This window comes from Talpa europaea (assembly GCF_964194135.1).
Source record: "Talpa europaea genome assembly, chromosome: 13".
In the NCBI taxonomy this organism is placed as follows: Eukaryota; Metazoa; Chordata; class Mammalia; order Eulipotyphla; family Talpidae; genus Talpa; species Talpa europaea.
This window is the reverse complement of record NC_140080.1, coordinates 90680417-90707243: the sequence shown is the minus strand read 5'-3', so window position 1 is coordinate 90707243 and position 26827 is coordinate 90680417. Positions and strand designations below refer to the sequence as shown.

General features: G+C 48.3%; 1 protein-coding gene across 1 annotated transcript in view; it reads right to left on the bottom strand.

Moving 5' to 3' along the window:
* Nucleotides 1–2080: 2080 nt before the first annotated feature.
* Nucleotides 2081–26827, bottom strand: part of TNFRSF11A (TNF receptor superfamily member 11a) — a gene marked incomplete at both ends in the record, with an annotated part of 51644 nt that continues 26897 nt past the window's right edge. Inside the window, 7 exons of the mRNA XM_084252708.1 lie at nucleotides 2081–2388; nucleotides 12178–12949; nucleotides 14849–14901; nucleotides 16660–16773; nucleotides 18576–18670; nucleotides 20391–20484; nucleotides 24107–24250. Of these exons, the coding sequence (XP_084108834.1) occupies nucleotides 2081–2388; nucleotides 12178–12949; nucleotides 14849–14901; nucleotides 16660–16773; nucleotides 18576–18670; nucleotides 20391–20484; nucleotides 24107–24250 (1580 nt within the window). The remainder of the gene's footprint in view (nucleotides 2389–12177; nucleotides 12950–14848; nucleotides 14902–16659; nucleotides 16774–18575; nucleotides 18671–20390; nucleotides 20485–24106; nucleotides 24251–26827) is intronic.

The window sequence follows — 26827 nt, the reverse complement described above, 5'->3', positions numbered from 1 at the left end:
CTGTTAACATTTGTCACACACATCTCTAGAATACACAGACAGACCTTTATTTGCTATACATTTCCTTTCATTTCATTGTTTTCGAATCAATACAGAATTAGTAGGGCTGAGTGTGGGAGAGAATACTACCTTTTCGTGAAGTAGATTCTTATGTGTTTATTTAGCACCTCTTATTTAAGGAGCTTAAGGTACTTTAATATTCACTGTAGCATCCTTTTGTTATCTCTGGGAAGGGAAAGTGTCAAAAATTATCATTAGTGCCTTTTATAGAAAGAAAAGAGAGAAAGCACAGAAAGGTAAAGTAGTATCAGTGGGATCAAGACAGTCACAGTTGAAACTTGGATTTTTAGCTCAGCATTCTACCTTGTAAACTAAAGTTTTAAAACATGTAGTCCACATCAAAAGGTTGTTTTTTATAACCTCTCTCTTTCCCTGGCTGTTGACTAAAAGGGCAGAGCAGACAGTAAATTCCCACCAACTGATGATCCTGGTGATGCAGTTATTCCCTGCAGCTTTTTGAATTCAGCTGAGGAGCCCCAAGCTTTGGAGAGCTGCCCTCTGATTCTCCATTGCAAAGCAGAACTGAAGGCTACTATTCCAGCATTTTCTAGGGATCTGCTGCCAGAAGGGACAGACCGACAGTCAGAGTCATTCCCCTCGGCTGGGCATCTGTGGCCATTGAAGTCTGGACAGTGGCTGTGATGAGCACTCTTACACCCTCCCAAGTCCATAAAATTAATGTTAATGGGCTTCAGGATTTTAATTTCTCCCCAATAAATACCCACAACAGAACTACCGAGGTAATTTCCTTTCCATCTGACTCCGGATGTCTCCTCACACAAGGACTGGTGCTAAAAGAAAAAAAATCTTTTGGATAAAAGTTTCTCTAATTCACAATACGAGCATTTGGTTTTTAATTTAATTTACACTAGAAAGCAGCAGGTATGTGTTCCAGTCCTACCAGGGGGAAATTAGACGCACGGTTCTGCGGGTCTATGGTCCACACTCTCCTGCCTTTCTTCTCTAGACCGAGCACGCCCTAATATTTCCACTTCATTCTTTCTTTCCTGAGCTTCCCCAGCACCTTCCTTCCTCTTCATGTGCAGGCAACCCCCATATCCGAGTCATTCCCGGTTCTTTTCCAGAGAAAAAGCAAGCCAAGCTGCACAACTTGGGTTTTTGAGATGCAGTTATCAAAGTGCCTGCTGCCTCTGCTGCACTGGAGTGAATTAATTCCCCATTTGGGGGTGGCTTAGGGGCAGAGGACACACCTGCAACTTAGTTCTGCCTAAGGATTGACACAGACTTCAAAACATGGGGGGTTCCCCTTTTCTTTTTAGAAAAACAGGAACCCAGAAACGTTTTCAAAAAATTAAAATCCCCTCACTTGCTCCCTGAGCCTCTCTCCAGGCTTCATATTTCTCACTTTTTGTAAAAGTGCTTAGGACACCCCCGCCCCCCCCCCCACCATGCATCACCAAAACACAGGCGCCGACTTGTGAGGAGCAAGAACATTTAAAGGCCAGTCATTCTCGGGAGAATTTTCAAGAAAATCCTTTAAAAGGCAAAAAAGTAGGGGGGAGGGAAGTATCGAGAAAGATGTTACAGGAGTGAAATACAAATATGGGGGGGTCGGATATAGAGACAGGAATGAGTACAGACGTAAACAGAGACAAACTGCTGCTGAGATGATCAGGCAAACCAGCCAAGTAGAGAGCGGAGCCGCCTGCGAGCCCCTGGACATCGGTGAGCGGCACAACAAGTGCATGTTTTTAAAAAATACCCCGATTCTACGACGAGCCAGGAAGGCAGACGATGGCGGATGATTGGACGCAGATGTACCGGATGAAGGGTCGCTGGGGTGTAGATTGGGGGTAGATTGGGGGGTAGCTCCTCGTCCCGGCCCCGCCCAGACGCGTGGAGCCCCGCCCCGCCCCGCCGCAGGTGCGCGAGCCCCGCCCCGCCCCGCGCAGGTGCGCCGCAGGTGCGCCAGGTGGACGCGCCGCCCGACGGGGCCCGCGCGGGGCGGCCTGGTCCGCGGCGAGGGGGGTCGCCCGGCCGCACTGCGGGTTCCGGCCGCTCAGCGCCGCGCCCCGGGCTCGCCCTGCTCCTGCACCGGCCGCGACGCCTTGTCGGGCCCCGGGGCGCCGCACTCCTGCTGCCCCGGGCCGGGCCGCTCCGCCGCGAAGCGCGGCCCCAGGCCCGCGAACGAGGCGCAGCAGGGCGGGCTCTCCTCCTGCACCGGGCGGCCCACCGGCTCCCCGGCGCCGCCGCCCGCCGGCCCCTCCTGCGAGTTCTGGCTGACATAGACCACGATGATGTCGCCCTTGAAGTTCATCACCTGCCCGCTGGAAATAAACGTGGAGTTACTGTTTCCAGTCACATTTCCTGCAGGGGGAGGAAGAGAGAACACGCACAGGTGAGTCACCCGTTCTGGGGAGAACTCGGTCTTGTGAGAGGAAGTTTCCCCTCGCGGCCGGGCTACCCCTCTCCACTGACCAGCTCCTGAAGGACCCGCCTGGTCGCTCCTTTGTCGTTTCACCAGACCTGACAGAGGCAGAGGAGGGTGCAAGGGGGCAGAAAGAGCCTAGAGAAGCGATGCTAGAAGCTAGACCAGGGGCCGGTTGTGTGGGCTGCCGGCTGGGCTCAGGCAGACGGGCGGGGGCACCCCCCCCCACCCCCGGCGCACCCCCAACCCCTGCAGGACTGCAGGTCACTGAACAAAATCAGGCGCAGCGAACAGAGGCCCCAGCCCAGCCTGCAGCCCGGCCCAGGCAGCCAGGGGCGCACGCAGGGCACGACGGAGGCCCCAGGGTGGTTGCCACGGGCCCTGGCGGGGACCTCGGCTCAGCCTGAGCTCCCCAGCCTCACATCGCTTCACCTGCCTTGGGGGAGGGCCTGCCAGCGCAGCCCCGCAGGGCCCAGGCCGCCCCTGCACAGTATTTGGCAGAGGTGAATCCATTTTCTCAACATTTTTTCTTTTTTTTTTTATTTAACTCCGGAAAAAAAAGAGTCAGAAGGCTGAAATGGAAAAAAGCCCGAATCAGTCCTACAGACACTTTCCTTGTGAACCCAGAGGGGTGTGCTGTCTCCAGGACGCTCTGGCACCACTCTTCGCGGGAGGCTGGAGTGAAAAAGATGTTCGCAGCCGACTAAAGCAGCTCCGTGCTGTGCCCAAGGCGCCATCTTACTCAACTTCTGACTGAAAACAGAGTATTTCCTGACTGGTGAGAACCAGCCACACAAGGTCATTTCAGGACAGTGCAAAGATCTCCCCCACTTTTATTTCTCTCCGTAAACAAGTCCAGTTTGACTAAAAGTGAGTTTTAAGCTATATAATCTATAGCCAATGCTAGTCTCAGTCAATTCTATCCTTCACCCCCATGTTTTCCTTCGAAACATCCTTAAAAATCCCAGGAACACAATTTGGGGCGAGTCTGAGTTTGTGCTCCTCAATTTCTAAATCTAAACCCCCCAATTTATGTCTTATTTAGCCTCACTGTGTTTTTCCCAGTCAGTCCTGGAGCTAGCCAGACTTTTGAAAAACCAGTAGAAAGTTCAACAAATGTTCAGAAGCCGCCGGCTACCTCTTATTATCCTTTCATTTTAAATAGAGCACCATCTGCTTCTGATGTTCTGGGAACTCCCCAAGTGGAAATAAGTGCCTCCAACCAAACCGATCCAGAAGTATCCCAACACTTAACGCCTCACAAAATCTTTTAGTCTAACCAGGGCAGGTGAACTTCATTAACTTCCCTGTCATTTTTCTTCTCTCTCTTGACCCACGCTTGGTTATAATTCACACACATCAGATTTTCTGTCACCATTCCACACAGACATTTCCCCCAAACATAAAAGCCATGTCTTAAATGGTCTAAAATACCAACAGTGTACAGGAAATTCCTTGGGGGGCCTTCCCTCCACCCATGGGGTTCATCCAGAAGACTAGACTGGTCCAAAGTTCTGACTTTAACTTTACCCCTTCTTCACCTGGAGATTTACTGTTTGTCATGCTTTTGATTTCTCCATCATTAAAAAATGTTATATTCCAACCAATGATTAAGAATCTGTTGTTTACCTTCTTGTCAGAATCTGTGATTTACCTGAGCTCAAGTAAAACCCATTTTGTGTGTGTGTCATCACCTTGCACATAAGATTCTGTGTTGAATTTTTATGTTAATTTAATTCCATGCTTCGTCTACCGTCTGGTTTTGGTTTCTTTAAAGTGGAAGGAGAGGGCCTTCCTGGTGGCGCAGCGGTTGAGCGCTGGGTTGCGAAGCTGCCTGCAGCCTCTGCAGCACCGGTTTGATGCCCAGCCGCCAGGCAAGGGTCCCACATGGCACGCAGACCTCTCCTGCAGCCCGCTGCTCCCCTCAGCAATGTATTTTGTCAGTCTTACTGTTCTGTTCCCCGCTCTGGTGAATTCTCTCACCCTCCCGCGCTTCTGACTGTACCCAGTGCTTGTATAAATAAATTAATTAATAAAAAAAATAAAGTGGAAGGAGAGCTGAGTCACCTGCTAGCAGTCTGCGTACAGAATCCTTCTGGAGTTAGGTCCCTCTCTCTTCCACATTGTCTCGCCCACCTCAACTTCAGTAGCAAAGAAATTTTAGTCATTCATTCTTTGAATCATCCCCAAGCATTTACATTTTCCTAGGAACAATTCTCATGGTTATCGCCCTCATTTTTTTACCAGTTAACCTAACAGTTAAAGTTTTAACTTACATGATCAGCTCACACAGGACTGGGAACACCCCCAGAGTTTGGTAGCGCAGCCATTCTGCGCTGATGGGCCACGGCGTTCTAGAAAGCTCCTTCAGTTGTGAGCAATCAGTATGAGGGGGCTGCGGTCAGTGACAGAGGGGAAGGGGCCTGTGGGCTAATCTGTGGGTAGAGTGGTGACAGATGAAGAGCACCCAATGCAGTGAGAAGAGTCATAGACCCATCACCCAGGTTGGCCAAGTACACCCTCCATGCAGGCAGTGGGCTTCAGGTTTGCTTTCTCCTCTACTAACAGCGCTTCAAGGACAAAGACTAACAGGCTGCCCTCCCTACGCTGTCTTCGTGCAGACTCACCTGTGTGTCATCTAGTAACACAAACCTCATTCTGGTGTTTTGGTCCCTGATGTGCCAAGGTGTGCAGTGACTAAAGGAATGGTGGTTTCATTGGCTGCCTGGGTACAGGGTGTCAGAGGAAGGGCAGGGTCCTGAGTCGCCCCCACTAGCTCCCACTTTCCACATCTAACGAGTCTCCAGGTCTCAGTCTGTTCACATAAGAAATGGGCATCGACTTCCTGGTGGTACAGGGGTTAAGTCTCAGCGCTATCAACCTATCAGCAGCCGCTGCGGCCTGAGTTTGATCCCCAGCCAGGGAGCTGATGCACAGGGTCAGCCGACCTCTCCCGTCTCACCTGCTGCTCCCCTCAGCAGTGTATTTCAGTAGATCCACCTGTTCTCCCCACTCTGTCTCTGGTGAATCCTCTTGCCCCCAGCACCTCTGGCCTGCACCCCAGTTCTTGTACGCATGAATAAATAAAAATAAATCTTAAAAAAAAAAAAAAAAGAAATGGGCATCGATTTTCAAGTCCTGCTGACCTGGCGGGGGCAGCCACACAAAGCAGTGTATGATAAATGTGTTGGCCGAATGAATGCGTGCACACCGGCAGGGTGGCATAAGGTCAGGTGAGATGCTGCGTTTGAAATGCTTGGAAAATAGCAAAGAATTAGTCACAGCGTCCATGATGGCATGACCAGTCGTGGGCCAGGGAATGCCCAAGGACACAGATTTGAGAAATGAACTGAGCAGTAAGGTCATCTTTCCAGCCCTGTCTTCTTGGAGGATCTCGACATATCTTGAAGACTTACAGGGCCCTTACCTCTAGAAATCTAACCAACTTTCATTTTCTTTGCTGAAATAATTCACCACTAAGTCTGGTTAGAACACTCATCTAGATACTTCCACACTAAACCTCTGGCATCTCATTTCACTATGTAAATCAAGTGGTTACCTTGGAGTAGATAAAAGTGGAGAACAAGGTGGCATTGTTCTGATCCTGTAAGTGGCCTCAGTCCTGCATTGTCCTTGTTGATAAACAGTAATTCCTTAAAGTTTGCCTTCACCCTTTCAGAGCAGAAGAGCTTTAACATGCAACTGTAATTTTATGCAGTGACCTGAGAGCACAAGGCCGGGATGGTGAATGAGCAGGGCACAGGTCGGCCAGCTGCATCATCAGGTACGGAGGTGTTGCGTGGTTGCCATGGTTTCTTCACTTGAGACATTTGCCTGATGGGCTAATTCTTTCCAGTGAGTGCCAAGGAAGCCCCAGGCTGCCCGCTGCTGGGGGACCCCTCTCTTGTCAGTAGCTGGTATGGGAGGGGCAGTGGAGGGGGGTGACTTATCCAAGATGCCTAAAAAGACTCCAGGCTTGGACAGGCACCACGTCCACAGACCTCTTGGAATACAAAGCCATCACTGGCCATTTCCCTCAACAGCCTTTCTGAGTTTTATCCTAACAGGCTGACCCCAGCATTTGTTTTAAATTTGCTTCATTTGCAAAAAAAAAAGGATGAGGTGGAGGCACATGAAAGAAAGGATTTCGCAAGAATTGGGGATAGTGAAAACTGTCCCGAGACAGTTGCAGAAGAGAGGACTCAGGTCAAGGTGGCCATCATCCCGTCTCAGACCCTAGTGTCCTTGCCTGTGCAACCTTGGACTGGCCTGGCTGCTGCCCTTTACCCGGTCAGAACACCCAGTGCTGGAACACTGAGGGTTCTCTGAGGCACAATAAACAAAACCAGTATCACTGGTTCCCGTTCAAGGGGAGGCAGCGCAGTGGTGTAAGGTACACGCGTCACGATCACATACGGGGTCCCCGCTTTGTTGCTCACTAGCTAGGTGGTCCCGGAAGAGGAGCCTGCGCTACAGGATTTCTGTGAGAAGACAGCATACCAGGAGCACTTAGCCAGCACCGGGTAACAAGAGGTAGTATCACTGATCCAAGGGGAACCTTCAGAATGTCAAGCAGGCCTAGTCCTCTTTGGACACAAAGCAGCTGATGGAATTGTCTTGAAGGCTACCTAAAAGAATGGTTTGCGAGCCAGGGTGATACAGGAATTGTGTTAAACTGGAAAATCTGAAGTTTCTAACATTTAAAATGGGGTAGTTAGCTTCATGTTTAATGACTTAACTAGAGAAAAATTTTCAGAGAAGTTGAGGCTTTAAAAATAGCATTTATAGGGCCTCCCTGGTGGCACAGTGGTTGAGCGCTGGGTTGCGAAGCTGCCCGCAGCCTCTGCAGCATCGGTTCGATCCCCGGCTGCACCCTGGCCAACGGAGGAGGGTCCCACATGGCGTACAGACCTGTCCTGCCGCCCGCTGCTCCCTTCAGCAGTGTGCTTCGTCAGTCTGCCTGCTCTGCTCCCCGCTCTGGCTCTGGTGAATTCTCTCACCCTCCCAGGCTTCTGACTGTACCCAGTGCTTGCATAAATAAATAAATAAATAAATAAATCTAAAATTAAATAAATAAATATCAACTTACCTTTGGAAAAAAAAATAAAAATAGCATTTATAGTAACAGAAACAAAGAGCAAATGAAGTGTCCTGTCACAATCAGAAAGATGTTTATACTTCGCTTTACGTAGTGGACACCATGGAGACTATTTCTCGGGCGGGGAGGACAAGCTTCATTTTAAGAAATCAGTCCCAAGCAGAATCTACATTTTTAAGCACCATAATGTACAGTTTTCTTCTCAAAAGCTTACTATGTTGATTAAAATGCAAAATGTATGAATATTAAATCACAAGAACTTTAGCAAATAATACCACCCGATTGTCATGTAGATTTTCTTCCAAGGAACAGAACTAAAAATATACACACATACACTCACCTACCCAGGCTACACTGGGTTCTTTTGGAATTAAAAAAAACAAAACCTTATATATTTACCCCGTATGCTTCTCATGTGATTTTCCTCTTTATGGAAATGCAAGCTCTGTTCTAGACGTTTGGAAGAAACTGGGTCTATAGTGACAAGTAAGGGAAGCAGCGTTTAACAGTTCCACTCTGAATCATGCCTGACAGTCCACGAGAGTGGCGGACAACTGAAACCCTTCCAAATGGGCCGCTCCGGAACAGAGGAGGATGAAATGAAAGCGCACAGACTAAACGCCAGTTTCCTACAGCTTGAAACCACGCACAGGCTTCCCGCACCAATTACTACTGAATATCGCCACCAAACACGAAATGCCATTTTGCCCCCACAGAGCTAGGCCTAGGGTCGATCCCTGCCTCACAATACTTAGCTAAAAGTGCAACACACCTCCACGGATGGCATCCCAGCGGGGGAGAGGGCAATGATAGAGGACTTGCACTGCCCCCGGGAGCTGTGGCTGGGAGGACAGAACGAAAGTGGGGTAGGAAACCCTGTCCTTGCAGGAGGGAAAGTCAGAAAGAGTCATATCAAGAAAGATAGTGGGACCCAGGACGGGAGACTGAGGTTGGGGGGAGGTGGGCGCCTTCATCCTCCAGTGGCTCCCAGGCACTGAACTGGGTGATCTGACCACTTGGATGGGTCTGCTCGCCTGTCCTTCTGCCATCTCTGCCTCCTGTCCCCTGGACAGCTAACGTCCCCAGCTCCTTAAAGCTCCCTAAAGAGACTGACGTGGGAGGCCGAGAGTGAGCTAGGCCGACAGGGAGCTAGGAGTCACATTCTCTCGTTACTCAGGACTGAATGAATGAGTGAATAGATGGACATTTATCCACTTAACATGCTGTGACTAAGCCACCTTGGGAGTGGCCAGGGCAGATCAGGAGTGGGGAAGGTCGTGCATGGTCCTCCTAACTGGCCATGGCCGCCCAGAGGCGGGTTGCTGATGAACGTGCGAGGGTGCTGGACTCTGTGAGGAAGATGCCAGGATGCTCTGGAAGCACGTGTAGCGCCCCTGCCCATCTCTGGGTCAGAGAGTGGCATCTGAGCTGGGACTTGAAGGATGGGAAGAGTTGGGTGTCTGGAAAAGGGGATGGCAGGGAAGCACATTAATGGTGCAGAAGCACGAAAGTGAGGGCTGTTCCCCTGCACAGGGTTGGCCTTGACCAATGCGGGTGGGCGAGTGACTTACTGACTTACGAACAGCAGGAAGGCCTTGTCTTCTCAAATTACTCTTTTCATGCAGCGCATTCCCTGACATCAATCTCTACTTGTTTTCCAAGCTTTCCCTCCCTGGCTCAGTGGACCCTCAAGAAAGATTTGACAGAGAAACAAATGTGGAGCTAGTGTTCACTGGGAATTATTGCGAACCCTATAAATAGACAACTTTCCAGCTCAGAAGTAGCTGATCCAAACAAGTGATTTCAGGAGCCAAAAGCAAGTCACTAGCCAACTATAGACACATTAATTATAAGAAGCTGTTCTGCCACATGATACAGTTCTCTAGACGCAACGAGAATTCTCGAACCCCAGGGCAAAAGGGCTTGTAACCAAGGGAACCACTCTCATGGCATCAGGATAATCACTGAAGACATGGTCATGTAAGACAGAACTAACAGTGTGTTTCCTCGCTCACTGGTCTTTGTTTGCCAATCATTCTCACTATTTTTTAAGAGCCACACATGGCTAAAATAACCTCAACATACTGAATTTGAAAGGACACCTGTGGTGTTGATTGAAGAACCATCATTCTCTTCAAAAGGATTCTGAATGCAATGGAGACACGTCCCTACTGAGGATGGTCCAATCATTGCTTCTCCAGAAACCAATTGATTTGGGTGCACATTAAAAAACAAACAGTCAAAATAAAAAACACACCACATAGAAAGCTCCAAGAGCTGATAAAAAGGCCATCTCCTGCAGGCCTGAGCCCCGTGGATTTTAGATCAAATGGGATCTGGATCTCTCAGTTTCACCCAAGCACCATCCTCTTTCACACATTTCATGGAACATGAATGATGACAATTAAAAAGAAGCAATATACCGGATGGTCTCACTCATAGCAGGAATCTAGAAAACTTAAATAAGGGACCAGGAAAATGAATAACTATAAGAAAGTGAAAATCAAAATCAACAAAAAACTATGAACCAGAGACACTTTTGGGGGGGTGGGTGGCGGGAGGGGAGGGATTGGGGTCAGAATGAGGGGGTTGCAATTGTATGGGGAATATAAAAATAAAATTTATTATTTAAAAAAAATAAGGGGGGGTGCAATTGTATGGGGAATATTACCAAAATGAAAATGCATACATTGTGCAAAAGTGAAAAATGATTTAAGAATTATATAAAATAAAATATTAATTTAAAAAATTTTAAAAAAGAATACACACACACACAAAATAAAAACATTTGATTTCTCTCTCCCCCCCAAAAAAAATAATAAAAAGAAGCAATAATGAGAAAGTGTTATTTTGACCAAAAATCAGAAGGCCTGTTCACGTACAAGTAATTATGGAGGGAACAGCACAGCCTCAAGAATCAGTCTGGCTGCTGCTTCTCCTCAGGAGAAAGTGAATTTGGCCCACTTGTGGCGGCCTCCGCGGATGTTTTGCATGGCTCAGCACCAGTCAGAGACAGAAAAAGCAGTGTAAACTTTTTGCAAATTAACACCACTTAGTTGATGACACACTTTCCCCCTGTCCTCCATGCCTAGATGTTTAGTGCTGGAGAAATAAAAGGTAATGAAAACCAGTCGAGGGCACTGTTGAACTCCTTAGAGGAGAGATCTCACTTTGGTTTCATGATACTAAGAAAAAAATCTCGTTAAATTTGGCCAATGCTGTTCTTTCAAGAACGGCTGATCACACCTTCTTGGTGTCGCCCACGGAAGAACCTGTCTCCCCTCGTTAGGGCCAAGACACAGTCACCACCACATGAGACCCGGCCCCCACACCCCACAGCCCCCAAATCTAGCATCCGTGGTTCCCTCTGACCAGCGGGAAGAACATTGACAGCTAGAAAAGAAAACAAGTAAAGCAAATGCACAGGAGCCACATGTGCAGTCTCGGGGATGCCCTAACATCTTCTCGAAGATTTGGAGGTCATCACGTTGGTTCTTTGACACCTGTCTCCTTTCCATCTGAGAACCCACACTGTCCACGTGAGTGAACCTGTATCAAAGCTGTAAACCCACAAAAATGTTTGGAAAACAGATTAAATACTTGTTCTGCCAGATGAGCCAGGAGCCCCAATAGCAGGAGGCCAAGGTGTCTCTGTGTTTAGGACACAGAAGCTGCGTCAACCGCTCACGCCCTAGTGGGTCTGAATGAGGAGGCAGGAGAGGAAAAGAAAAAGCACCTCGCAGGAGTGGGGGTATCCATGAATGAATTTTTTTGAGGGTGGGAGGATTCTGTGAGGCCTGTAGTACATATCTGTATATGCGTCCTTCTGGAAAGAGTGTCTACAGCTTTCACAAGATCCCAAAGAGATCACGCCTCCATGGGCAACCATCCCCCAGCCAGAGGCAGCCTCCACCATGGGTGCTAAGCTCCTTGAAACCACATAATAAAAGAGGCTGTTTTACCCTTGCCAAGAAAGTTCTAATATCATAATTAGTGGGCTATTCATGCTCAAGCAGTGGTGCAGTGATAAATCTCTATAATGATTTTAAATTGTAAAATGACTCTCCCGGCCCCGTGGATATATTACTCGCAGTGCTTATAAACAGGGCTTCTCACATAAAGCATTAAAGGGCAGTTTTACTGCATCATTAATTTGGTATAGAACCAACATGCTACGCTCAATAAATATTAATTAATTAAGGATTAACTAAACAATTTTGCCTGACCTCCTGAAATTTATAGAAGCCTTCTTGAGAGAGATTTAAGAGACCCAGTGACTGAAAAAAGAAACGTCAGAAATCTGAGGGGATGGCTGGCTCTGTCTCAGGGAGCCCAATGATGGGGTTTGAGGTCACCCACTCTGAGGAGGCAGAATGCAAAGGGCCACGGGCCAGGCACAAAGGAATAGAAAGCCCCAGGGACAGAAGACGAGGCACCAGGGCAGGGGGCACCATCCCCAAACTCAACATCTACCTAGAAATAAAACCCATCCTGACAAGAGATTTATCACAGGAAAATGCTCAAGCTGAATTTTCACTCCCTTTTTTCTCATGGGGTAGAGGCCTGCCCCAAACACCACATGAGAACAGACCTCTGAGTGCAGAAGGGAGAGAGTAGGAGAGTCGCTTACCAGATGCAGGTGGCTGGTCCCCAGAGGGGCTTCCAGGCCCAGGGCCTCCCCTCCCTGAGCCAGGGTGACTGCCGTCCGCGCCATCCATGGGCAAGCCTCCTGGCGTGGCCCCGTCAGCGGCTTCTACAGACGGAAGGCCCATGCCATGGGCGCACTGGGGCAAGGGTCCACTCTGGGGGTCCCCCAGGAAGGGTGTCTGCTCTGCCCCCGGAGGGTGCCCGCAGCCTGCACAGTCGTCTGCAGAGCTGGGGCTGGCTGTCCAGTGTGGGTGGCCACCATGCTCCACCTCTTTTTGCAAGTACTTTTCGGAGGTCACAGGGGGCCAGTCAGTCCTGCTCATGGGTTCCATGAAGGTGCAGCTTCCAGAATCCACTGTGTTCTCTGTCCCGGTGAAGCAGTGGCTCAAACTGTCATTCTCTCCCACCTCTAGGGGCTCCAAGAAAGGGGGCGTGGACCTGCTTCCAGGCTGAGTGAGGAGCAGGAAGGAGTCTGGGGCCTGGGTGGGCCTGTCCATGTATTCATCTTCCGTGGGCATCTGCCTGAAGGGGTCCCCCTCTGTCTCGCTGACCAAAGTAAGCATCCTGGAATCTTCGCCCTGGGCACAGGGTCCACTGCCCGCGCTGGCATCCCCGCAGACACCAGCACCATCTGGACAGCACATATCTTCAGAAAATATCTTCTCTTTCAGAGTCAGCAGTAAGACGCCATCACAAAATTCGCGTGGACTCGAGGCTTCCACCTGAGTGTGGCTGCAGCTGCGGGCTGAGGACTCCTGCTGATGGAACCCATCGGCACCAGAGTTAGTAGAACACAGTTGTGCTAAACCCGCTGAAAATAGCGTATACAGCCTCGTCCCCACCATACAAGGTGGAACATTTGCCAGGGAAATTTGTGGCATGTGGCATTTCTGAGTGGGGGGAGCCCTGAAGCAGGCAGCAGCGGAACAGGAGCATCCATCCGACTGCATCTGACATGAGTGCATGAAGCGCTAACTCGAGTAACTTAGGATTCTGGTGACTCTCAACCTAAGTTTTTAAAAAAGTATATAAAATACTGAACTCTCCTTAGGGCTTTTCCCTTGCTGTGCTATGGTTCAGTGATTTGAAATGACTTTTTGTGTGTGCTGGAATCAAACAAGGAGTAAATACATGAACAGCAAGAGCTAGGTATCTAATGTCAGAGCGAGAAGACTCAATGAGGAAAAAGAACAAGACTAGAATAATCCTGTGAGGTGGAGACTGGTGTGAGGAGTCAGTGTGAGCTCATGGTTGAAAACAGATATATTTTGGGCCCCCTGGTGGAGCAGTGGTTGAGCGCTGGGCTGCGAGGCTGCCCACAGCCTCTGCAGCGCCAGTTCTAGACCCCTCCTGCCGCCCGCTGCTCCCCTCAGCAGTGTGCTTCATCACTCTGCCTGCTCTGCTCTCCGCTCTGACTCTGGTGAGTTCTCTCACCCTCCCGTGCTTCTGACTGTGCCCAGTGCTTGTATAAATAAATAAATAAATCTTAGGAAAAAAAAAAAAGGAAACGGATATATTTTTATACCAAGAAAGGAGATCTAAGGAACTGTAGGGTAAGGAAAAATATCAGGCTTTTCTGCCCTCCTGCCATCAGGATAGATGATGGATCCTTGAAGTCCTGAACGCATGCCTGATGGCGGGCACCTGGAGTAGGGTGTGGGCAGATGTAGATAGGATTCACCTGGGTTAAGACTGCTTATAAGGGCGGCGTCACGGGGGGACGCCAGCAGCACCAGTAGCAGCAGTAGAAGCCGAAGCCGAAAGAGAAGCCGAGAAGCAGCACAACGAACGCTAGAGAGCCCAGATAGAGTGAAGACTTGCTGGGGGCTGGGAGGCCTACCAGCCTCCCAGCCCCCCAGCCAGCACCCCTGCCTGCCATATGCCTGGTGAACCCCAAATAAAACACCTGCAAAACTACTGAGGACTCTGACTCCTCCTTTACCCGGTCTGCATGGGATCAGAAAACCTGCACTGTGCCCAGTTCCTGCCCCCTACAGGAACATAATGGGAATAATTAATGTCATTTTAATATGAAAGTGAATTGGATCATACCACTGAAATTTCTTAATTTTGAAAACTGAACTATGATTATATAGAAGAATGTTCTTGTTGAGAAATTCACACCCAAGTATTTAAGGGGGTGGGAGTATCACGTCTGCCATTCACTCTAAAATGGGTTTAGAAACAAACCTCCGTACATACGTGTACACATCCCAAGAGAAAGCGAATCCTAGAGCAGGAGACAAAGTATAAACAGCCAGAGGACCTCAGTCAGGATATGTGGAATTCTGTGTACTAACCATCACTGCTTTTCTGTAATTTTGAAATTACATTAAAGTAAAAGGTACCAAGGTAACTACTGAGTAAAGGAAAATGGTAACTCTTGCCTCCTAGGAATCTGTGCTAGGCACAGATATAAATAATATATGTGCAAATGGGAAGAAAACAGGCATTTAGAATGAGCACTGGCTTGGGCTGGAGAGATTCTGTTAAAGTCAATACAGCGATTGGGGTGCTCTCGGCCTAAGGCTGTACCCCTTTCTCTGTGGGGCTCTCGGCCTAAGGATGTACCCCTTTCTCTGTCAGTTAGTTGACTGACAACAGCCAAGTTCTTCAAAGCAGTTAAAGGAGGGCTATAAAACTTTTAAAGTTACCTTGTTTCCTCGTAGGCGACCACATGCCTCATTGACCCAGTGCCACAAATTAGCTAGAAAAACAAAGCAGGGGGAAAGCCTTCAGACTATTTCCTAGTTCTCAGTATCCATGACCACTTCGTCAGTTCAGTATTATCTTTAAGCACAACCACCTCTAAGCATTTAGCTGAGAGTTCCTAAGGGTGAAAACACTTAAAAGAAAATCAACCAATTTAATTTTATGAAGACATGTCATTCCTATCGAAAGCAGAACTTTCTAATGAAAGTAAAACTGGTGCCAACGGTAATCCCGAAAGTCCCCAATGGCATAATCCTGAATGCTGAAATCCCAAGATCAAAATCCCTAAAGTTTAAAATCCTGAAAATCACAATCCTGAAAGATCAAAATCACAAAAATATAATTCTGGGGAAAAATTAAGAAAATGCTTTAAAAGACATTTACTTACATTTTTAACTGCCAAACAAAGTACGACCCGCTAATGTTCCATTGGTAAATCAGGGACTGGAGAGTCACTAAAATAGCTACAGATGACCACATTCCTTCAACAATTTTTCTTTGACTACCAGAGACTAGCAAAGTATTGTATGGGAAGAAAAAGATGTGAGTTTAACAGATTTTCTACCTCCAATGAAAATTTCATGTTGACTTTTTATAGAGACAACATTGGGAGGTCATCAATTCATTGCCCACAGTTCATCATAAGGGCTAATGATAGTTATCATGTGACTCTGTCCTTTTAATTTTTGAGTCTCAGTCTCATCATAAAATGAAGAAACAACAGGGCCTCCCTGGTGGTGCAGGCAGTTGAGCGCCGCACTACGAAGCTGTCCGCAGCCTCTGCAGAGCGAGTTCGATCCCCGCCGGCTGGCGAGGATCTCACATGGCGCAGCAGACCTCTCCTGCCTCGCCCACTGCTCCCCTCAGCAGTGTATTTCGTCAGTCTGCCTGTTCTGTTCCCTGCTCCGTCTCTGGTGAATCCTCTCGCCCTCCTGCACATCTGGCCTGTATCCCAGTTCTCGTATAAATAAATCTTTTTAAAAAAATCCCTCCCCCAAAAATGAAGAAACAACAGGGCCCACCTTACAGTGTTGCTGAGATTTAATTAGCACATGTGAAACATAAAATGTACACAGCAGTGCTGGCACATAATGGCTATTAAATACCTATCAGTTATTGATATCACCAGCATCATCATTTTCTTGTTCCTTGTCTATCATTGTGAATTACATAAAAAAATAAAGTTGCTGCAGTGAAAGGAGAGTAGCAGCACTTTTCTTGTAGGAATAGTACTAAATAATTGCAAATGGTCCTAATAAACAGTATTTGCACACAGAGTTAAAACTTATTCAGAGCTGCTGTGATAATCTCTCTCCTGGATTATTGCAAAGGTCCTCTACACTGGGGTATCCGAAGCCATGCCAGCTGCAGTCCCCAGTTTTTTGTCTACCTGAAATGCAGCTGAGTGGTTTTTTACTTCCCTTTGCAAAAGATACAGAGCAAAGACTGCAGCCAGGCCTGCCTGCAGGGTGCACCATGGGCCAGGCCTCCCTCTCCAGTTTCATCTCACACAGCTTCCAACTTTCTGTTCCGTTGTTCACTCCAAGTCATTCAGATCTCAGCTCCTGTCTCCGACCCTGGGAGGCACTGGCTGACCCCATGGCTGGGCAGTGTCCTGCCATCGCTGCCCTAAAGCTGACTGTCCCTGCAGGACTCAGCCTCACCCGTGAGGGGAGATACAGATCTTCTGAAGTACGTCACTAGGAATGCACTTATTTTCATTAAGATTAATCTTCACCAGTGTTCACAATACCTGTGAGTGCCTTCCCTTTTTTCCGGTAGTAAACACCAAAGATGACGGCAGCAACCACTGCCACAGATGTGAAGAGAAGCAGGATGATTAGACCCGGCAAGTAGATCTGGGGTTCTGTTTTGGAAGAAAATGAGAAAAAAAATGACATTAAAGATTAGTACATTGTACTCTTTCTTAAAAAAAGATTTATTTTTATTTATTTATGCATACAAGAACTGGGGTACAAGCCCGAGGTGTGGGGTGGTGAGAGGATTCACCAGAGACAGAGAGGGGAACAGAACAGGCAGACTGACTGAAATACACTGCTGAGGGGAGCAGCGGGGAGACAGGAGAGGTCTGCTGTGCCATATGGGTCAGCTCCCTGGCCAGGGATTGAACTCGTGCTGCAGGGGCTGGCTATAGCTTGATAGCACTGTGTCTTTAACCCCTACACCACCAGGGAGGCCCCAGTTTATTGTACCCTTAAAGTATACAAGAAAAAGCCTTTAAAGCAAACCCCACGGTCAAGGATGTTGGCTTGGAATAGGGGAGGGAGGGCTCCTGGCCCGACAGTGGGTCTGTCCTGCTTACATCCTGCTCTCCTGCATCTCTCCGGGTTAGGTCAGCCCGGGACCCCATGTCAATGTTTCTCCTTTGGAACAATCCATTTCATGTTTACACAGCCTCGCCATCTGTCTGTGCTTCCTGACAAAACACCTCAAGCTTTCCACATGGACAGCCTCTTGGGCGAAAGGAAGCCCCCACCATGACTCCTCCAGGCTGTGGGTGTCCTGGTCCTAACCCAGAACCACACCCACCAAGAAGGGCCCCATCCACACAGTGTGAGCTCTGTGTTTTCCTTCACCCCCCTCATCATGGCATCCCTAGGACCTTTGTCATCTTAACTCTTGGTTTATGTGAACTAGTTCCTTGTATTTTCTTTCCTTCTTTCTTATTAAATATAATTTTTTATTACCTCAGTTACTTTTTAAAGATTTATTTATTTATACAAGAACTAGGGTACAGGCCAGAGAAGTGGGGGGGTGAGAGGATTCACCAGAGACAGAGTGGGGAACAGAACAGGCAGACTGACGAAATACACTGCTGAGGGGAGCAGCGGGCGAGACAGGAGAGGTCTGCTGCGCAATGTGGGACTCTCGCCTGCCAGCCAGCATTGAACCAGCGCTGCAGAGGCTGCAGACAGTTTCACAGCACTGAGCTCAACTGCCTGCGCCACCAGGGGAGGCCCTACCTCAGTTACTTTTAATGTTACTTTTAAAAGGGGCTTTTAAAAATGCTGCTCTGATTGTCTAATCCCATGTCCACACCCAGTCATGTCCTGCTGTTTCCTAAAATGTCTACACCCTTGGTTTCTCGTTAAAGCTCATGAGTGCCGTGTCCTTGCTCTGTGGCTGCAGTTCTCTGGCCTCACTCCAGACTCTCTTGTCATCTCCTAGGAGATCTGGGCCCACCTCCACACCATCTCACTCACCGGAGGAAACAGCCCTCACCAGTAACTATCGACTTTCTGCTAACCTCTGAAACTGGACCAAAGGCTCATCTGATCTACCAAATGTCCCATAAATAGATATATTCTATCAAGTTGCTAATGCTGGCTGGTGACCAAAATCCCTCAGAGACCCCCTCATCAGGACTTCTACCATTGCAGCCTGTGTGGGCATTTTGACTTATGTGTCCAGCTCTACTTTTTCTTTTTTTTGCATATCTGAATATATCAGTTCTCCATCCCAGCTTAGGAGGAAAAATCAAGGGAACAACAAACTGGAATTAAGACACTGATGACAATGTGCTGACCATGGACAGGATGAGTTGAAAAGGGAAAATGAGCCCCCAGGTGAGGTGTGATTCAGGTGGCATCTAGAAGAGCTACCTGGACTTGGGCTCATCGACTAACCAACCCATTCTTTTAAACATACCATTTGGCGGTTTCCTGGATGGCAGAGAAGAGCTGCACATGACGTCTGACTTATCCGTTCCAGGATGAGCTACGGAGCCTCCAAGGGTCGTGCAGCTGTGGGCAGGAAGGGGCTTAAGTGCTTTGGCTTGTAGTCTTGTCTTTTTAAAAAAAGATTTATTTTATTTATTTATGTATACAAGAGCTGGGGTATAGGCCAGAGTGTTGTGAGTGTGTAGGGGGTGAGATTATTCACCAGAGACAGAGTGGGTAGCAGAACAGGTGGACTGACTGGAATACACTGCTGAGGGGAGCAGCAGGGAGACAAGAGAGGTCTGCTGTGCCATGTGAGTCAGCTCCCTGGCCAGGGATGGAACTTGTGCTGCAGTGGCTTCAGAGAGCTTCATAGTGCTGACACTTAACCCCTTGCACCACCAGGGAGGCCCTGTATTCTTGTCTTTTAAAGAACTACAAAGACTCCTATTCCACTAGATTGATAGATCCTTCTGGAGAAGAACTTTGGTCTTCTTGGACATTTGCAGTGCCAGGGCCTCCCATAAAGAGCAGAAAATGGGGCCTCCCCAGTGGCGCAGCGGTCGAGCACTGGGTTGCGAAGCTGCCCGCAGCCTCTGCAGTGTTGCTCCCCGGCCACCGGAGGAGGGTCCCACATGGCATGCAGACCTCTCCTGCTGCCCGCTGCTCCCCTCAGCAGTGTACTTCGGTCCTTCTGCCTGCTCTGCTCCCTGCTCTAGCTCTGGTGAATCCTCTCACCCTCCCGCGCTTCTGACTGTACCCAGTGCTTGTATAAACAAATAAAATAAATAAATAAAAATAAAATAACTCTTAAAAAAAAAAAGAGCAGAAAATGGTGCAGGCAGGCTAGAGAATAAGCAGACACAGCCATGGGGGCTCCCTAAGGACTTCTCTGGGAGTGGATGGGCATCTTCAGTAAAGAAGATTCCAAATGCTTCCACTGCTGTGATAACTTCTGATGACTGCTCTTTCCACGGTGAAAACTCAGAAAATCTTTTCAACAAAAAACTTGGGCAAGTAGAACAGAAAACAAATATTTGATGAGGATTAATATGTCAGGAACTGAAAGAAATCATTACACTGACACTCAGTATTCAACAAGCATGCAGTGGAATGACCCCAATGGCCATCGATACATGCATGTGTGGAGCAGTGGAGGACAATAAAAGTGAGGTGAGTCATTGCAAAATTGTCTATAACTGCAGAAGACTGGAAACCACCTAAACAACTATCCATGGGGAACTTACTACATGAATGATGGTGCATCTCTACAATGGATGACTGCACAGCTACGAAAAGCCACCAAGATGTAAGTGAACTAATATGGAAGGAGCCCCCTTCAAGATTTACTATGGGGAAAAACAATATGTTTACAGTGTGCAAACATTTATATAAATGATTTACAGTGTGCAAATATATATATACATTTATATAAATGTGTTTACAGTGTGCAAACATTTATATAAATGATTCTATATGCACATTCATCACACACTCTCACACACACACACACACACACACACACACACACGAAATAAGCCAGTGATGTTGGGAAGCCAGGAAAAGAGTGGTGAATGAACGGTAATAAATATCATAAGTAATTTTCAATAAATTACAGCTTGAAAAAGGAAAAAAAGCAGCCACTGAAGTCAAAGGCCTCAGACGACTGAATCTAAAAAGTGAAACAAAGCGCCTGTCGTGTTCAGGCTGAAGAGCTGATGGCCTGGCTTACGCCCCCCTGTTGCAGTCAGACTGTCATGTTTTGAACATGGGAAGCCACATTCGCTCTTTTGTCATCACTTACTTGGTCCAGGGTTTGCATTCTTCTGTGGATGAGAAGGCATCTGAGAAGTGGCCTGCAAGGCAGGGCTGGCATACCGTGTCCTTGTCAAGCTGCACTGTCAAAAAAACAGACAAAAGAAACACAGAGAAACAAGGAGGACACTTAGAGATCAGCCAGGATGATGTCCCAGAGTAAGGGGAGGTCAGGAGCCACCCTGCGCTGCCCCCCCCCACCCCCCGGGGCTGCTTGCTTCAGCTCCACAAGCTTTGGGGGCTCCTGTGCGGACCCCAGCAGCAGGTTCAGACAGACTGGCTCTATGTCAGGCCTCTTGCCCGGGTCACTGAGGTCCAGCCCTCTGGTGCCGACCCTTCGCAGGCCACTAACATCTTGCTCTCCAGCGGGGAGCCTGCTGATGGCTAGTTTTAACCCTGCACCCTCCTGCTCTCCCCTTGCAGCTGCAGGACCTCTGTCAGCTTGCATCTACAGACAGTGGCATTCCTTTAACCTCTTTCTCGGGAAACGTTTTATCCCGACTCCTTCTGACCAGCTTAATTTCATCACTCAAATCCTCAAATCTCCAAGTACTGGGGTGATAACAAAATTTTCTCAAACGAAACCAAACACAACCCCTTCCCCAAAGGGGATAAAACAATTTGAGTCTCTTTTCAACCAAGCGATGGTAGCAAACTTTTCCTATAAAGGACCACCCAGTAAATATCTTTGTGAAAATTCTGATTTCTGCTACAACTATTGAAAGCACAAAAGCAGTGAGAGACAATATTTTAAAAAAAAAAAAGGTGGATGTGGCTGTGTTCTGATAAAACTATTAAAACTATTAACACAAATGCAAGTAGGGGGGGTGGATTTTGATGCCCTGGCTCAATCCATGCTGAAAGCAGGACTTGAGCCTAGCTAGGACCCATTCTTCAGTGCGCTCAGTCTTCATAGACTACTTTATTTTTTTTTTATCAAAATAGGAAGTGATTTCCCATGTCTGTTACCTTTGCCGTGTTCAGCACGGGGTGAACCTTTGGTCATTCCAATAAAAAAGAACACTGGCTTCTGGGTGATCTCATAACCTGACAAATGGCTGGTGCCCAAACTACAAGTTACTCTTGACATTAGTAGCACATGTGGGATTTATCTTTATGAGCAAAACACTACATTTCTCTGTTCAAAATCAAGTACATTCTTGAGTTCTGCCATTGCCTTGGTGAGTAGCCCCCTCCCCAATCTTGCCATTTGATTTTCCTTGAAATGATGTCAACAAAACTAATCACTCACATTCATTCAGACAGCTCCGCGGAAGCACACTCTACAAGAGCAGCCCTTAAAAACAAAGAGACTTTGCAAGGGCCACGAGGCACTCCAGCTGCAAGGGCCTGGCTTTCCACACGTGTGCCCACATCTCCTCTGAGAACACTGCCCGCCCCCAGCAGCCCCTGCAGGTCTTCAGCCCCTCCCCCTTCACAATCCTGCTTCTCCCACTTTACAGCAGAAGGCACATTTTTCACCCACGCAAATCCTGCCACATGGTGCCAAACCTTGGAGATGCCGAACCCAGCAACACACAGGAATATTGGTGATTGCAGAGAACCTGCAACCAGACTTAGCACAGCCTCGGGCTTCCTAGCTATGAAGGGCACTGGGTGATAATACAGAGGGGGCAGTAGGACTAGACTGAGTTGTTCTGAATTCAAATACACTGCCAGGTAGTATATTTTCCTACCTCCACATCATCCCCTCCTGCCTCCACCTACTGCCAAAGAATGTACCACCCCCAAGGGACAGAGCAGGCAGGTCAGAGACCAGAAGAGAGGCAGGAAAGGGAGCAACACCTCCATGGAGCAGGTGACAAACCTGTGCAAAGGCCCTGGGGCTTGTCAGTCTTAGCATCAGAATGGGGAAGGGAGCTGGCCAGCAGGGGGAGACTTACTTCAATCATTAAAAAACCAAGTCAGACTTTTGCCAAGAGAACACTCGACTGGTGCAGTCACAGCATTAGGTGACAAAGACCGATTGAGCTCTTTTAGATGCTGTGATGGACACTGTCCTCAGTATGAATTGAAATAAATAATATTTTAATTTTCCAGACCCTGTCCAAGTGTTTTGGTTAAACGAAGAGGCCTTTAAGTGACAGATCCATAGGTATAAATGATCATTTGTTTTATGTCTTGAAATGCCTGCTTTGGAATACATCTGCATATATTAAAGTCAAAATGATTATCTGATAGCTTACTACCAATTTTGAGGTCACACCATGTGATCTGGACACATAACTTGAGGTGCTGGGGGAGAGTTGTGACATCCATAACCGATGTCCTTCCTCGACATTTCAGCTACTCAGGTGAACAAGTTTTGTAGCACTTAGAGGAAACAGAAGTGATGTTCACTCTGTTGCACTTCTGCAATAAGTAATATTTAACCAGGGTGTAGGGTAAGGTAAAAGTATCAAGCTTTTCTGCCCTCCCACTATTAGGATAGATGATGGAACCCTGCAGTCCTGAACGCATGCCTGATGGCGGGCACCTGGAGTGGGGTGTGGGCATAGGTAGATGGGATTCACCTGGGCTAAGACTGGGCTTTTAAGGGCGGCGTCACAGGGACACCAGCAGAGAGAAGAACAAGAGAAGCAGAGAGAAGGTTGGAGAGCCCAGAAAGAGTGAAGACTTGCTGGGGGCTGGGAGGCCTGCCAGCCTCCGGGCCCCCCAGCACCCCTGCCTGCTGTGTACCTGGTAAACCGCAATAAAAGCCTGCAAAAAGCCACCGAGGACTCCAGGACTCTCCTCCTTTACCCACCTGCTGGATCAGAAAACCTGCTCAGTGGCCCATCCTGCCCCTACACATGGATAAATGATTTAGTCACGCTGAGTCTCTCCCACGTACATAGCAGGTACAGGTCATGTGAATTTCTGTATGGCTTTTTCTCTTATCAAAAAAAAATCCCACTCATGAACTTCAAATCCTTCTGCTTCGATAATTATAATAGAGCAAAACATAATATGTTCATTTTGACCAACCGTGTGAGAATAGCTGGAGTGACAACTCAGTCTAGAAGACATGTCTTTACCTCTTAAGACCTTGAGGCACAGGACATGGTTTAAAAATTAAGATTTCCAATAGGTGCAATTTTTTTTTTCTGTAAAAGAGAATGAAAAGGTGCCTCAAGCCCTCCAAGCATAAAAACACATTAGGATAAAATCTGTGGGGCAGGTGAACTGAACACAAATCAAAGACAAGGATGCAAAATTTCTGACAGGTGAAGGCGATTAGCCCTTGTGAGCATTTGCAGCCGCAGCGCGCAGGAGACGGATGAGCGCTTCCAAATGGATGCTGATGGGGATGAAGGTGCTTTGGTGTTCAGAGCCCATAGAACATTTACAAAATGTGACTGCGGTTATAATTCCCCGGAAACTGAGATCTCAGCAACTCTTAAAATTTATCATAAAAAATTTTAGATGTCAACCTAAAACTAAGTCAGGGGGTGCACGATTTTTCCATATTCTCCTGGGGTGGGGGCTGTGCATGTTAAAGAAGGTTTGAGGACCCCTGCCTTGCGGACTGAGCTGCCCTGTCAGTGGGGACCCTGGGGTTTCAGTCCCTCCCCGCCCACCCCACTAGGTGGTGAACCGGACCCCAATCTCGGGGGCCCTCAAGCTCCTCCAGCGCCACCTGGCGGCCGCAGAGAGCACAGCAAGGGCGGCTGGGTGTCGGGGTGTCAGGGTGTCCCGCCGTACCCGGGCTCTGGGCGCCGAAGCCGGGCGCGCACTCGGTGTTGCGGCGGCAGCAGTCGCAGTCCCGGCTCCAGTGGTACCCCAAGGTGCAGGCGCAGCGCCGGGGGGCCGTCCGGTTGCCGGGCTCCACCGCCACCAGGGCCTTGCCTGCGGGAGAGAGCAGCAGAAAGGAGGCAGGGGAGGCCCAACACACCCTCCGCCCCCCCAACCCCCCCCCAACCTCCAGGGGCGCACAGTGCTCCCAGGGATGAATCATCCATCCAGACACTAGGTGTCAAGAACTCCAAGTTCCCCTCACACTTCCTGTGCTGGCACTAAGCATCCCAGAAGGTTCCCCCCGCCCCCCAACAATTAAGTCTTGTGGGATTTTTTTTTTTTTTAAAGGCAATTTTCAAGTTAGCAGGAAGAGTAAATTCCTGGTGATTGGCTGTTTTGGATAATGCCAACTAGACTTCGCACCTTCTTCTTAGTCCATTCAAGCGGGATAAATATTCTTTTTTTAAAAAAGATTTATTTTTGCACACAAGAGCTGGGGTACAGGCCAGAGGTGTGGGAGGTGAGAGGATTCACCAGAGACAGAGTGGGGAGCAGAACAGGCAGACTGACGAAATACACTGTTGAGGGGAGCAGCGGGCGAGACAGGAGAGGTCTGCCTCGCCATGTAAGTTTCTCCCTGGCCAGCAGGGGATCGAACTCGTGCTGCAGAGGCTGGGGATTGCTTCATAGTGCGGTGTTTAACCCCTTGTGCCACCAGGGAGGCCCCCAGATGGGATAAATATTCTTAACATGAATGCTAGATTGCACCTAATAGGATTTCAGGAGATTTGGGGTTCATCTTGGGACCCTACAGGGCCACAGAATTATTCAGTCACAAAAAAGGGGTGTCACTGTGTAATTAGGTGGGGAAAGTACAGTGAGGACATGAATCTTTCCCCACACACTTGGGCCCCCACGTCCGTCACTAGTCTCTAATCTCACAACACAGCACGGGGTTCTCCCTCTGACCTCAAATCTGCTCTTTCCAGTGTTTGTGGACTAGAGGTATGTGTGTCTGTGATATTTGCAATTCTGCCTGCTCACCCAAACTTAATCACCAACACAACCAACACGCCTGCTTTGCAGCCCCCTGGGGCATGGGTAGGACACCCCACCGGGGACATGCTGGGTCCCAGAGGTCAGATAAGGTGATGTCTGCCTTCTGTGTCAGCTGTCAGACAGGAAGCAAGTTCCCTTTTTATGGTGTATTTCATGCTCTGTTTTGTGCTTTCAGTGATGTTTCACTCTTTGCAATGCAAGCCCAGTCCTTGAGGGCCTCCTGCATTTCCCAAGCTCAAGAAGGTTCTGTGTGCCTAAGAAGGAGCTGTGTGCTAGGCAGACTTGGCTCAGGCCTGAGTTCCAGAGCCGCTGGGTGCCTGCTTCAGTGTTAATGAATCAAAATAGTTATTAAATAAGGTGCTTTTACACAGAAATGCCCCACAGCTATTGATGGTTGATAAAAACATGGTGAGCAGTGGCTCCGGGAACCTCATCCAGTATTTCCCTGAGACCAGTGGCTCAGTATTTTCTAGTCCAGTGTTTGAGGTGACTCTAAAGAATGCAAATTCTGTGAATCACAAGGATCAGGTGCAATCACACACACACACACACACACACACACACACACACAATGCACACGATAATATTTAAAATGGGCCATTTAACCCTTTGGGGTCTCACCCTACCTGGATTATCAGTGGCCCTTGAGCTCTATATCCCTCACTGCTTTCAGGAGTTTGCTATGGATGATGTTTGTGTCCCCTCAAAATTCATAGGTTGCGATCCCAACCCCCACAGTGATGCTATAAGGAGATGGGGGTCTGGGGAGGTGATTGGGTCATGAGGTCGGGGCCCCCAGGAATGGGGTTAGTGACCTTACAGGAACAGACACAGAGCTTGCTTCCTTTCTGTGTTCTCTCCCATGTGAGAACAGAACAAGAAAGTACCTCCCTTGAAACAGGGAAGAGGCTCTTACCAAGAACCCAACTGTGCTGAGCCCCTGACCTTGGACATCTGGCCTCCAGGACTAGGAGAAACTACTGTCGTTCAGGCCACTTGGTCTGCGGTGGCAGCCTGACCCGCATGGGACAGAGTTCCCGGGGGTGAGGAATACGCACCCTGATGCCTGATCCTCCTCTGGGTCTCAGAGCCAGCAGGGAGGACACGATTCCTATCCCTGTTCAGACCAGCATGGCGAACTGGAGAAACAAGCTCCACTCCCTCCCCTGTCCATTCTCCAAGCCCAGGTCAGCTTGGCAGCATCAGGACGATATCCCTGAACCGGCACACACCACACTCATGTCACTTCTTGGAAAGTTCTAATTCCAGGTCCCACCCACATGTTAATGAATATCAGCTCGTGTGGGAATGAACAATATTGACATATTTTAAAATGTCTTCATGCACCAGGTTTGGGGCATTAATCAATGTTGGCAGTAGAGAGAATGAGTCTGTATTTCCAAGGGACAGCTGTGAGTCAAGGTCATTACTGAGCAGTGGGAAAGAAAAAAGACTTGATCAGATGCTTTGGCTCAGTGGAGTTTCCATGTTCCCTTCTCTTGCCCAAACCTGCCACTTGTCTTGGAAATAGTTGCAAAATTATGGTAGTAAAATATACTTATGCCCTAGTTCTTTCCCCGGGGAGAGGGGGACAAACAGGGTTCAGTCTAGTGGCAATGAGCTGCCTTA